The 15,079-nt window shown below is 41.9% G+C and overlaps 1 protein-coding gene across 1 annotated transcript in view; it reads left to right on the top strand.

Moving 5' to 3' along the window:
* Positions 1–15,079, top strand: part of LOC145413616 (uncharacterized) — a 569,601-nt gene that overhangs the window by 157,359 nt on the left and 397,163 nt on the right. The window contains exon 8 of the mRNA XM_080283270.1: positions 6,185–6,345. Within this exon, the coding sequence (XP_080139396.1) occupies positions 6,185–6,345 (161 nt within the window). The remainder of the gene's footprint in view (positions 1–6,184; positions 6,346–15,079) is intronic.

The raw sequence follows: 15,079 nt of genomic DNA, 5'->3' as shown, positions 1-15,079 counted from the left end.
ATGTTGAGCTGTCTCAGCATTAGATTACTTTAGTCATTTTGAATGTAAAGGGGTAAGGTTTCTGCATCAAATGAGAATCGGTCAGAGGAGGTGAATATTGAAATTTGAATTGAAGGTCTCTGAGAAAAATAGGAGTGGAAATCAGAGTTCCACTTTACAAAGTGAAGTAGTGTGAAGCAGGCTTTGCGGATAAATTTAATATAGCAACATGAGTTATACAGTCTGAGGTAGCATAGGAGGTCTGTTCAGAAAGTATCAAACCTTAGGCTTTAAAAAATTAAATACAGTAAAAGCTCGATTAACTGGCATCCAATGTATCGGCACATCTAAATTACCAGAATGCAGATTCGATCCGGTATAGGGTCGAAAATATTCCAGATGCTGGTCGTCCCCCTATAATTCTTGATTAGTTCTGTACAGTACAGGGTAGTGTATGCAGCTGAGTTTTCAAAATTATTATAGCCTGTAACATATGCCAAATTTTTCTTTAAATAATTTTTGGTAATGTTTGCTAGTTTGTGTTCAGTCCTGTACAATTTCTCTTGCTTTCTTTTTGTGTGTATTGTAGTGTACACTCATGATCACTAATTTCTGCTCAGGGGTACCCCCTTTGTACCCCCATATGCCCAGGGAAGACGGGAGGTGGGGACGAAACGAGCTCCACCTGCCTCTACCCCAGCTCCCAACCCTCCCTCATACCCCAGCTCCCAACCCTCCCAGCCCCCCACTCGTCATTCTTAACTGACAGTTACATCTCAAGCTAACCTCATACTTTACACTCATAGTCACATTACTAACAAAAATATAAAATACTACGATATGTAAAAAATATATAATATAACTATGAATGTGCTGCAGCAAGAAATTAATGCATTATAACGTTGACAATAAAACAAAAACGTTAACAACGGCCATCCCAGGCCTCATGCGTTGGGTGTTTGCAGGCATCCATGTCTGTGCCTGCGTGTTTGGGTGTGTTTATGTCTGTTTTGCAGTGTGTGTGTGTGTGTGTGTGTGTGTGTGTGTGTGTGTGTGTGTGTGTGTGTGTGTGTGTTTGCAAAGTAACACAGGAGGCTTGAAGTGGCCATTGTTAGCTATCTATCAATCTATCTATTGCCAGACGCCTCAATCCCGTTTGGGGTGGCCACAAACAAATTGCCTCCACGTTGCCCTGTCCCCCGCCATTTCACTGCCCTGCTCCCAATTCACACCCCCATCTCTCATATACCTCTCCACCCCATCCCTCCATCTCATCCTCGGCCTCCCCCTCCCTCTTCCCCCCTCCACCTCACTCACATACACTCTCTTTGTCAGTCTTTCACCCTCCATCCTCTCCACATGGCCAAATCACCTCAGTGTGTTCCTCATAACACTTCCTATCACATCCACATCCACACCACAACACTCCTTTATATCCTCATTCGTTAGCCTGTCTCTCCATGTGACTCCACAGGCTCCTCTTAAATAACTCATTTCCACTGCTCTCACTCGTGACTTGTGTCCTTCTGACAACGTCCAAGCTTCACTTCCGTACATTAGAGTTGGCATCACAATACTGTCATGTAGTAACTTTTTCACTTCCATGCTCACTTCCCTGTTTCTTATCACTGCTTTCAAAGAACCAGCAACCTTTCATCCCTGCTGTACCCTTTCAAGCACTTCACCCTCCAAACCTCCATCCCTACTCATCACACTACCCAAGTACTTAAACGTACTCACATTTTCCAATTCCACACCATCCAGTCTCGCTGTACATTCACTGACTTCACCTCTCTCAAAGACCATCACTTTACTCTTCCCTACATTCATCTTTAGATTCCATTTCTTACACACTCTTCCAAACTCATCCACCAAGCCTTGCAGCTCTCCTTCATCTTCACTCAACAACACAGTATCATCTGCAAACAACAGTACAGGGAGTTTCCAAACACTATCTTCTCTTACCAGGGCCACTCCAACATCCACTACCCTACCTTGTACCTCTTTTATTACCCCATCCATGTACAGATTGAACAACCATGGAGACATGACACACCCCTGTTTCAATCCAACCTCCAAAGAGAAAAATTCACTTAGTTCACCATCCACATGCACTGCAGCCTTAGCACCATCGTACATACTCTCCACAGCATTCAACAACTTTCCATCTACTCCATATATTCTTAATACTTTCCACAATCCTTGTCTATCCATCCTGTCATGTGTTTTCTCCAAATCCATGAAAGCCGCATACAACGTCTTTCCCTTCTCTAGAAACTTTTCCACTAAAGATCTGAGAATGAATATCTGATCTACACAACCTCTTCCCTTCCTAAAGCCTCCCTGTTCTTCTCCAACTAATTCTTCTGTTCTTTCTCTAACTCTGTCAATAAGTATCCTACCATACACTTTTCCTATTATGCTAATAAGACAAATGCCCCTATGATTACCACACACTTCTTTTTCCCCTTTTCCTTTGTACAAGGGAATAATTATACCTGACTTCCAATCCTCCGGGACTCTACCTTATTCCCAGGCCAAGCTGCACATCTTCCACATCTATTCTACCACTATCTCTCCCCCATGTTTCAGCATTTCACCACACACTCCATCAATTCCTGAGGCTTTCCCCAATTTAACTTACTTCATTGCTTCCACAACTTTTATCCTACTGATTTCTTCTTGTCTTCTCACCTCCCTCCTTCTCCCAGCCATTCCCCAGCCACTTATACTCGAATTACTTCCATCCTCTATGTTCAACAATTCCATAAAGTGTTCTCTCCATCTGCTCACTTTTTCTCCCTTCTCCATTAGTAATCTACCATTTTTATCTCTCACTCCCCTTCTAACCTCACTTCCACCCTGTCTTACTGTTTTCACCTCTTTCCAGAACATTTTCTTACAGTCCCTCCACTTTACACTCAAATTCCTTCCAAATTCCTCATCCACTCTCTTCTTACTCTCTTACTAATCTTTTCACCTCTTTCTTTTCTTTCTACATATAACTCTCTCTTCCGCCTCTCAACTTCTTCCACGCCCCTATTTCTCATCCATTCATTGTATGCTTTCTTCTTTTGTGCCACAGCCTGTCTCACCTCTTCAGTCCACCACGCTGTTCCTTGCACCCCCCTCCGTCTTCTCTTCCTCCCACACACCACATCACATGCTGCACATATTTCTTCTGTAAATATCCTGCACACACCTTCCATGTCCCCCATCTGCTCCAATTCATATTTGCCCAATCGTTCCTCCACTTCTCTCTTATACTCTGCCTTTTTCTCATCCTCTTGTAACCTTTCCACTCTCCTTGCAACTACTCCTTCCTCTCGTCTTTCCCTTCTTCTATTCCTCCATCTTACTTGTATCCTAATTCTGGCCACCACCAAGTAGTGGTCAGAAAGTCCACTTCCCCAACCTCTATAAACTCTTGCATCCATTACACATCTTCGCATCCTTTCATCCACACACGCATAATCAATCATTGCCTTCCTTTTATTCAGTTCACCACCCACCCTTCTCATCACTCACCATGTATACCTGTGGATCATTTTCTGCCTGAAGAGGGTATTGGCTATCACCAACCCCCTCCCAGCACAAATGTCCACCAACACACTGCCATTCTCATCTATCTCAGCAGGCAGACTCCACTCACCAACTATTCCATCCACCTTCACATTCCCTACTTTACCATTCATTTCACCAATCAAAAACACTCTATCATTCCTTCCAAACTTTTCCATGCACACTTCCACATTTGTCCAGAACTCTTCTCTCACTCTGCTAGCATGATCTTGCATTGGCACATACACACACACAATCGCCCACATTTGTATTCCAACTTTCAACTTTACCCACACAATCCTTGATCCATACTGTCTTATGCTCTTCTTCCCTCTTTTACTCACAATTATACATACGCCTTCCTTTGCCCTCTCATTCTCACCTACTCCTGCACATATACCCCATCCATACTCCCATTCTCTCACACTTTCTCCTCTCCATTTTGTTTCAGTCATTCCACATACATCCACTTTTGCACCCTCAAGCACCTGGACAATCTCTCTCTCTTTCACCTCATCATTCGCTCCTCTTACATTCCATGTAGCCATTACCAAGTCCTTTGTCCGGTCCTGGGTCGTCATCGTTTGGTCAGTCCTTGTCCGAGGCTTCTTGTTTGTTTTTTTAGTTAGTTGTTTTCCAGGGAGGGGCACTAACCCTCCGTTGTTAGCATTTTTGTTTTATTGTCAACGACATAATGCATTAATTTCTTGCTGCAACATGTTGATAGTTACACTCTTTTAACATATCCTACTGTTCTTTTTTTTGTATTAGTAGTGGGACCAAGAGTGTTAAGCATGAAATCAGCATGAGATATAACTGCTAGTTAAGAATGACGGATGGGGTGGGGGTATGGGGGATGGTCGGGAGCTAGGGTAGTGGTGGATGGAGCTCATTTCGTCCCCCCTCCCCTCTTCCCTGTGTATTCTGAGGTAGGAAGGGGGCACCCCTGGGCAGATATTAGTGAGTGTGAATGTACCTATACTGTATCTTACCTGTACTGTATCTAATACTGAATAATGTACTTTATGAAATAAAGTCCCAAGTTTGGTACTATTTCATTCGTTTGACCTCCCAGAAAATTTCTATGAGTAACATTCGATTATCCAGAAAATTCCATATCCGTAATGGAAGAATCACCATGCATTCCGGTTAATCAAGCTTTTACTGTAACTAACCTTGTGAGCTAGGACACTAATTATCCTCAAAGTAAGCCCCTTCTGACTTGACACACACAGCCCAGCATTCTTTCCACTGCTTGAAGCATTTTTCAGAGTCTGTTTTCAGTATCTCCTGCAGGTGCTTCATCGTATTCATCATGATCTTTTCCCTCATCTCGAGTCAGGAACCCTTCAGCAGAGTTTTGAGCTTAGAGAATAAACAAAAGTCGCACGGACCTATGTCTGGTGAGTAGGGAGCCTGCCGGACCTATGGGATATCATGAATGACCAAAAATTCCTGAATCAGTTGGGAAAGCTGGGCAGGGGCATTGTCATGGTACAGCTTTCAACTTGCCGCTTTCCAAAGGTTTGATCTCTTCCGCCGAACTGAGTCACAAAGATGATGGAAAACGTTGAGTTAGTAATGTTTGTCGATGGTCTTACCCTCTGGTGCATATTCGTGATGCACAACACCACTATAGTCCAAAAAAACTGTCAACATACAAGTGCATTTCACATTGCTGCGAACCTGTCGTGCCTTTTTTGGCCAAGGCAACCCTGCATGCTGCCACTGGGATGACTGTGCTTTGGTTTCTGGATCATACCTGTACACCCAAGTCTCATCTCCAGTGATAACAGTCTGCAGTAAGTCTGGATCATGGTTTACATGCTCCAACATGTCTTAAGCAACGTTCATCCAAGAGAAAAGATTATGACGAATGCGATGAAGCACCTGCGGGATGTACTGAAATCAACTTTGAAAAATGTTTCAGGGAGTAGAAGGAATTTTGGGCTGTATGTATCAAGTCAGAAGGGGTCCTACTTTGAGGGGAATTTGTGTCTTAGCTCAACAGGTTAGCTATATGTATTTTTAGAGCCTAAGGTTGGATACTTTCTAAATAGACCTTACATGTATTAGATACTGATTTATGTTCTCAAGAACAAGATTGTTTGCAAGCATGGCAACCGCAGCAGTTTTACAGGAATTAAATGATAATTATGTGTTTACTAAGCACTGAGTACTGGGTAGGAGGCTAAAAATTATTCACCTTGGGAAAGTGAGTCATGAAACACAAACTGTCAGTATTTTTTCATACAATACTTGTATCTCCAACTTTTCTACTAATTCTAGCTTTTTGCTACAGCTTCTAATGCAGTATACACTCTGTAATTATACTAATTTTATTCTAACATGGCCTAGAATTTCCATATCTCCATCTTGACCTCTAACAATAGATTAACATTAGACTATGCTTCAGACCACAAAGAAGTGTTATAGAAAGCATCTAGAACTGTAGCCTTATTTTTCCATCACAGACCTATGTGAACAAACTGTGAAAGAACAAAAAATGAGCCTTCTTTTTCTGTCACAGACCTATCTGAAATAAACTGTGAAAGAACTAAAAACTGGGCCAAGTTAAAGTACAACGGGTATATTATCTGCAGCTGAACATTTTCTACAGTAACAATGCTATTTAATGTTTCAGGCTATCATGACAATGGTGCCCGAGGCATGGCAGAATGATCTTACCATGAAACAAGAAAAAAGGGACTTCTACCAATGGGCAGGTTGTGCCATGGAACCTTGGGATGGTCCTGCACTTATGACCTTCACTGATGGACGCTATATTGGAGCTATACTTGACAGGTGGGCACAGTCAATGAAACTGTTTAATGTCAACCATACCTTTTGAGAGAAGAAATACTGTTTAATTCAAAAAGTGGATTACTTGTGGTGAAAGAGGGAAGCACTCTGGGTACATGCTGCTGGTGCTGCTGTGATGATATGATCATGTTGGTAATGATGGCAATAATGTATATTACCAGACAGAAATAATGTTCCATCAGCCTCTATACTCCCTGTATTTGGGGTGCTGCTTCCTGTGCAGCATTTCATAGTGAGGTAGGAAAGATGTGACAGGGTAGAGGCCAGGAGAGGTGAGAGCAGGGAAGTTGAATGGTTGGGAGGAGGGTCGGGTAGAGGATTTATGATGGAGTGCTCAGTTCAAAGCAAGGACCATATGTGTCCAAGTTTCAGGTCATAATGTCTGAGTTCCCTTAAGCGATAATGTTGTATTATTAATTGGTAGCAAGGAATGGCTGGTGAAGGAGAGCTTTTGATGTCACAGATCATTCATTTATACTTACTGCAGCAGACATTCCAATCTGTGGAACCTATGTTGTATCGTGGGGGACAGTGCTGGGTTCGTAAGCACAAATATAGTGAAAGCAACTAAAGTCCAGAATAAATAGTGATTGAAGTTCCATGGGCACATTTCCATATACAGTATAATCCCAGTGAACTGGGAAGCTTGGGGAATTCACCTTCCTGGTTACCAATTTTTTCCAGATATCTGATAAACTGTATAACCTAGATCAAAGTAGTATATACATTGCTCATAATGCTCACCACTCGTATCTGGGGCCACACTAACAGATTCCATTTGAAACATTACCTCCTCTTAAACACATCCCATAGATATAACAGATGTGATTGCAGTCTTGCAGTAGTGCGCAGTGTACATGCTAAGTCCATTTTGTTAAATATTATTCACCACTTTATTCATAAATACATGGAAAAGTAAGATAAAGAAACAAGTCTTGAGCATTTATTTGTGAACTGATGATTTGGAAAGGAGTGTTATACAGTAGAATTATCACGACTCCTATGCTCACACATCGGCTGTGTAAATGGCCACAACCCGCCCATTTCTTACTCACATGACCACTGTCACTCCACCTTTTAATTGCCATTCAGCTGTTTTGCAGATAATAAATACATAGGAAATGCAAGCACAGTAATTTTGTCCAGTGTAAGAAACCTTCATTTTTATCAACTAGATTTTATCTTCTTTGCCAGTTGATATGCATTTTAATCCGCCCCATCCCGACGTTTTCTGGGCAGTGGTACGCCCCAGTCCCGACATTTTTGGACCCTTTTTTTTTTTTTTTTTTTTTTTTTTTTTTTTTTTTTTTGCTCAAACATCCGCTTTTGGTGAGAAACATCGAAAATTCTTAGAGAAATCGCTCACCTGAGGTTTAAAATACAGTGGGGCCCCAATTTTCGCGCCTAATTGGGTCCAAAAATAATGCGCGAAAGTGGAATTAGCGAAAGTTGGGGCATTGTCTTTATGGCAAAAAGGCTAATTGGTTCCCGGTTATCCTAAAGTAACATCAGATTTTCATTTTCACTTGCAATACAGTACATCAAATCACTATTGTACATTGCATTGTGAGATACAAACAATAAAAACTGTACAGTACACATTATATGAGGAGAAACATACCACAGAGACCAGGTTGAGGTGTTTAATGGATGTTGGGGGTAAGTATCCGAGGCGCGTGGCGGGCTTATTTAGCCACGCCAGACGTATTGGCGCCACCTCTTGCTGCCTCGCTACCACCATGCTGTTTCCTCATACTACGCACTGTCGATTCTGGGATGTTAAATATACGGCAGATTTCATTGTTTTTTGCGCCCTTGTCCATGTGCTCAACTATCTTCCTTTTCATTTCATTATTATACTGCCGTTTCTTCACTCCAACAAGATACTCTCTTTTAGCCTTGGCCTTTCCTCCCGACTTTGAATGTCCCGGCCACTTTTTATCACCACCACTGCCTCCCGGCCCTCCCCCCACACCACCAGGCTCTCCCCCCACACCACCAGGCTCTCCCCCCACACCACCTTGCCCTTTCCCCACACTACCAGGTATAGTAGAGGCCATTGAACCGTGAGAATCCAACACAATGGAGCTAGCACGGTCGTACACAATGGCGGGAATGGGTGGACAGAGTGTTGACATGACGTCATTCAAGATGGCGGTGGGTTGCGGGCGGACGGTGCAGGAAATTCAAAGTTCAAAATTTTGTCCCAAACCCAAAATTTGTGCGCGAAAATCGATTTTTTTCAAGTGGAAGTTAGGGAATATTTGGTGCATGCCGCGAAAGTGGATTCCGCGAATCCTGCTGTAGCGAAAGTTGGTGCACTACTGTACTCGATTTAGGTACGAGTACTTCCTTACCTGACTGGGTTTTCTAACAGGCTGGCACCAAAGAAAACGAGTTCTATGGGAGGGCAACTATTTTATCCACTTATAAACAGTATTTATTTATTTACTTGGTACGAATTTATATGTAGTACAAGAGTACAGTATATTGGTTTTCAAACAGTACTGTAGGCATTATAAGCATTGTTTCACTCACTAACTCATCACCATTCATGACCTTTTTTTTCCCCACATTACCTGATCATTATTTCTGACTGTTTCTTCCTCTAATGCTATGTAAACTTTGTCCTCCACGTTGTCATCGATTGGGGAATCACTCTGGCCCTGAATGTCTTTATTGGCCAGGTCACTGGTAACAGGTGAATTGCCGAGACAATGGCATGCTGGGGGGGGGGGAGAGGTTATGCGGTGTAAGGCATTGTCCCTGCTTGGCATCTTGTAGAGGAATAGAGGAAGGTGTCCTGTGTATACATGCCAAAAATCACTCGCGAAAATTGAAAATTGTGCAAATTAGGGACCTTGCAATGTTGCCGCGTTAATTCACGTCACCGGGACATGAGTGCACATCATGTGCGGACGTTAATTCACGTCGCCAGGACGGCGCGGATTAAGATAAATTTATAGATACAAGTAAAATCATCTTAACACATTTGCACTGGCAAAGAAGATAAAGTCATGTTCATAGAAATGAAGGTTTGTTTTGTTGGATGAAATTACTTTGCTTGCAATTCCTACACATTTATTTTATTATCTGCTAAGCAGCTGAGTGGCAAATGAGGGGTGGAGTGACGGCGGTCATGTGAAGAATAAATGGGTGGACCACAGCCATGTACACAACCTACATGTGAGCAAGGGAGTTGTGATAATTCTACAGTGCAGCATTTCTCTCCATATCATAAGTTCACCAATAAATGTCTAAGATTTATTTCTTTAATTTATTTTTCCATGTTCCTGTGCATAAAATAAGGAATAGTATTTAACAGAATGGACTTGATAAGGTACTGTAAGATACTGCAAGCTTGTGCATAGTTAGAGTACGTTCACTAGGTAGAAAATCGTACAAGTACCACATATTTTTGTCCAATGAAGAGAATGCCTTTTTTTTTTTTTTTTTTTTTTTTTTTTTTTTTTTTTAAGTGGATTTATTTATCTTGCTTTTCATGAAAAATTTCTTGAGCTTGGGTCTTTGGGACTTGATATAATAAATTGTGAAATTTCTTCTGTTAAATTCTGTCATAAGTGTCTTAATAACGTTCACCTTCTTCAAGTTTTGTCCAGCTTTTAGTTTCAAACTGAGCACAATGTGCTTTATTATTAGTTTGGACTTAGGCATTGCGGAGTGTAGAAATAACCATATATCACAGCATAACACAACAGCAAGAATGCAAGCCTACTGACTGGTAACAGTAAGCAGACTGGTGATTTGTGGAGGTATGGAGGGCAATCAAATTAGGGGGGGAGAAAGAGAGGGAAGGAGAGTAACTAGAAAACTATCTTGACCGGAAATCACTTCATACACATCGCCCGATTTCACTCAGTCTCTCATGGCCCCTAACTACCCCGTGAAGAGGCTGGCATTCAAAGTGGTGCACACTGTGTATTTTTATTTATATATTTGCTGTGAATTTTCCCAGTTGTCTAGTAATTCCAGTTCACTGGATACTGGATATCCTGGATTGTTGTGCATAGTTCTATTTTAACGTAATGCCTTACATGGAGACATATCATTTGAATAGGAATGGCAAAATCAGTAATATTTCATAGCTGTTTTACAATAACTGTGTTTTGCCACAACCAGGTATAATTAAACTCTAATAAGCCATCTTGCCATGGTCCTAGAATGTACAATTCTCTGTAGGATTTAGTCATGGCAATTTTCATTCCATTAGGCCATGTATTTTTAACACAGTTTGCCATCTGTAATTTGCACACATGTTTTTGAAAAAATCTACCAGTATCTTAGTTCTTCCTTATGTTGTTTTGCTGAAGTGTTCATGTTTACCTTTCTTGTGGCTTTGTTTGTTCATTTTTATTGTTTATAAAGCCTTGCATGTGTTGGCCTTGGTCATCCAATGGCAGCTCTCCACACTGCTCGATCTCTGGCAGCCTCCCTATTCAATCCTTTATCCCAGAGGCTACACTCTATGACCTCATCCCAGGTCTTTTTCATTCTGCCTCTCACAGCCCTACCCTCGACGTTCACACTTCTCACCTTCCTTACCCAGTTGTCATCATCCATCCTTTCAGAATGCTCAAACCATCTCAATCTACTCTTCCTCATCGTAGCACCAGTTCATTCCAGTCCCATCCTTCCTCTCAACTTTTCAGTTGCAGTCCCAGCCCCCCTTCCAGGCCTCACATTCTAGGATGCACTACACATTCATCCATCTCTCTATCTATCTATTGCTAGGTGTGTTAATCCCTTAAGGGGTGGCCACAAACAAGTCACCTTCATGTCACCCTGTCCCCCTCAATTTCACTGCCCTGCTCCCAGCTTATCCCCCCCTCCCCCTTCCTCATATACCTCTCCACTCCATTCCTTCATCTCATCTTTGGCCTCCCCCTCCCTCTGCTCCCCTCCACCTCAGTCACATACACTCTCCTTGTTAGTCTCTTGCTCTCCATCCTCTCCACATGGCCAAACCACCTCATTGGATTTCTCCTAATGCTTTCTATCATACCCACACCACAACACTCTTTCACTTCCTCATTTGTCAGCCTCTCTCTCCATGTAACTCCACATGCTCCCCTCAGATAACTCATTGTTATAATTTCTGAGCCATTGACTATCTTCCATTACCCATACAGCATCATACTCCTAAGAGAAATTGTCATATCTGGTGTTAATCAAGGGCAAACAGTTTTATGATTGAACCAGCTCATTTGTATGTGCACATGTGTATGCATGTTTGTGTATGTACTCATGTGCATATATATATATATATATATATATATATATATATATATATATATATGAGCATGTACGTGTACATGCATGTGTGTTTGTACAGTATGTGTGTATGTATGTGTGTATTTGCATAAGTGCATGTATGTGTACATGCATGTGTGTTTTTGTATGTGTGTATGTATGTGTGTATTTGGCTATGTGCATGTGTGTGTACACTCAGATCAAAAATGATTTATTCTCTGGTGACCTCTACATACAGTACAATCCCAGTTAACCGGGCGGCTTGGAGAATTCACCTTCCCGGTTACAGATTTTTCCCGTAGTTTTGATATTCAAATCTATACAAAGGCGATCATTATCACAGCAGTAAATACAATTCAGGTACTCACCACTCACATCAGGGGCCACACCAAGAGATTCCACCTGAAAAATTGCCTCGCAAACACACACCATGGTCATAATGGACGTGCATGCAATGCCTTGCAGTACCGGTACTGCAAAATGCACAAGTCCGTTCTGTTAACTACCGAATAATTTCTCGTATGTACTGTACTCATGTGGAAAACTAAAGAAATAAAATCCTGAATATTTATTGGTAAACTATCACGACACCTGTACCCCCACATCAGCTTTGTTTACAATCCCAGCCCCAACTGACCGCCACCATTCCGCCACTGTTTTGCACCATTGTTAACTACCGAAGTATTCGTTGTATGTACTGTACTCATAAAAGTGGAAAAATAAAGAAATAAAATCTTGAACATTTATTGGTGAACTGATGTTATCACACCCGTGCCCCCACACAAAGCTTTGTTTATGGTCCCGGCCCTGACTGACCTCCATCATTCCACCCTTCACCTGCCGCCAATCAGCTGTTTTGCACAAAATAAAATATATGATGTACTTATGAAGTGCAAGCATATATATTTTTTTTCCTTCCAACAAAGTAAACCTTCATTCCTATTAACATTTTTCTTTTTTCATATCTGCCAGCACACATGCGTTCTAAGATGAATTTATGTGGTGCAACTTAGAGTCGGTCCGTTGGGAAGAAAAGCACCGGCGTTTGCTGATTTGCTCTCTCCCGAGATGTCTGGCTTACAAATTCCATGCTTGTCTTTGAAACGATTTAACCATCCAACACTGAAATCACATTCGACTTCTGTATTCATTTTATTGTGAAACTCTCTTGCTTTTTCTTCGATAAGAGGACCAGAAATAGGTGCTCCCCTAGATCTTTCTAAGCAAAACTGTTTGAACGATGAAGAGTATGCCTTTTTTCAATGGACTTACTTGTCTCGCTTTTCATGAAAAATTCATTGAGCTTGGATGCTGGGTCTTTATATAAATCTTTGGATTTCCTACATTATATTCGGTCATCAGTGTTTTATAATGTTTGCCTTTTTCAAGTCTATTGCATATGTCCAGCTTCTGTTTCAAGGTGGGCACGACACGCTTACGTTTAGTTTGCTCTTTAGGCATTTTGGAATGTTGAAATTACCGTCCATCAGAGCAACACAACAGCAAGAGAGCTTGTTTACTGTCTGGTGATTTGTGGAAATTGTGGAGGGTGTGGAGGATGACTGAATTCAAGTAGGGGAAAGAGGGAGGAGGAGGGCTGGTTAAGAGGATTTACTAGGAATTTACATTAGCCAGAAATGCCTTCACCTCGCTTAGTCCAACTTCACCCAGCCTCACGTGACACGATAAAACGGCGGTTTGGCGGTCCATTCAAAATGGCGCACAGTTATAACTTGCTGACGTTTTTACCAGCCCTTGAATTTTCCCGTTTTTCTGAGTATTCCGTTTGTCTGGATACTGGATAGCTGGGATTGTACTGTACGTATGTAAATGAAATGTATTTGATATAATCCTTGTCCTTATGGTTGGTATGCCTGAGTGAGGTATAGACATGCAGATGCCAATGAGATATATATTTGACAATATCGATGTATAAGGTTGCAGATATTCAATGGCGTTAAAGATCATTTTTGATCCGAGTGTGTGTGTGTGTGTGTGTGTGTGTGTGTGTGCTTACCTAATTGTTCTTATCTAATTGTACCTTTTCAGGAATGATTCAAGCTCGAACTGTCCTGTGTTTTGAACATTTTTGTCAAACATATCTTTGAATTTATGAATAGTTTTGACACACTATTTCAGTTCATGGTGCATTCCACTGATCAATTGCTCTATTTGGGAAGCTGAATTTTCCTACATCTTTATCACCTCTTTCTCTCTCTCTCTCTCTCTCTCTTTTTTTTTTCAGTGTACTCTTTAGGTTGCTTCCCCATAAGTTATATATTCATTTATGTCTATTTTCTCATTTCCTGGGATGCATTTATATAGCATAATCATGCCTCCTCCTTTCCTTCTCTCTTGTAGTGTTGGTAGGTTTAATTTTTCTAGTCTTTCTTCATAGCTTAGATCTCTTAATCCCTAGATGTCAGGAATGTTTTGGGTGCAGCCTGCCCTCTTCCTACAGCAGTATTTCCCAAAATAGCCTTTTTACAGACTTTCATATATGGGAAAGTATAGCAGTTATGGAAACAAATTAACCCAATGGATGCGACATTCCTTTTTAAGGTCCGATCGATAGGCTGCAATGTTCCTTTTAAAAGGTCCGATTGACAGGCTGCAACATTCCTTTTAAAATCAATGAGTCAGTTTGAAGTGAAGCTTGGACCCTGTTGGAGGGACAGAAGTCATGAGCAGGAGCTGTGGAAGTGAGTTATTTGAATTATTTGAGAGGAGGATGTGGAGTGACATGGACAGACAGACTGACAAATGAGGAAGTGAAGGATCGTTGTGGTGTGGATGTGGATGTGATAGGAAGCATTAGGAGAAACACACTGAGGTGGTTCGGCCATATGGAGAGGATCGAGAGTGAGAGACTAATGAGGAGAGTGTTAGTGAGGTGGAGGGGGGGAGAGGGAGGGGAAGGCCAAGGATGAGATGGAGGGATGGAGTGGAGAGGTATATGAGAGAGGGGTGTGTGAGCTGAGAGCAGGGCAGTGGAATGGCAGGGGACAGGGCAACATGGAGGCGATTTGTTTGTGGCCATCCCTTACGGGATTAAGGCGTCTGGCAAGGGATAGATAGAGGCGGTGGCTCAATCGGTAGAGAGTGGCCTGCAGTCCTAACGGACCCAGGTTCGAATCCTGGCTGGGGCAGGGAACAGTTTAAGGATTTGAATTTCATTAAATCAGGCTTTACTGATCTACCAGGAGACCTCCCGACATGTCGTAAAAATACCCCCGCTAATACCAATACACCAGTCCTGTATGATACAGCCCTAGCATGTATTCAATATGGACGGTGGGTGTTAGCACCGAAGTGGTGACATGTAGAGGTGTATGGTATGTAGGAGGACTGCTGGGCCTTGATAGCAGGCTGTGAAGCCTATGCTCAGAGTCGGACACACACACACACACACACACACACACACACACACACACACACAAATCAA

The sequence above is a fragment of the Coenobita brevimanus genome, chromosome 97 (genome assembly GCF_032717465.1).
Source record: "Coenobita brevimanus isolate Jiangsu-jjx chromosome 97, ASM3271746v2, whole genome shotgun sequence".
NCBI lineage: Eukaryota > Metazoa > Arthropoda > Malacostraca > Decapoda > Coenobitidae > Coenobita > Coenobita brevimanus.
This window is presented reverse-complemented; position numbering and strand designations above follow the sequence as displayed.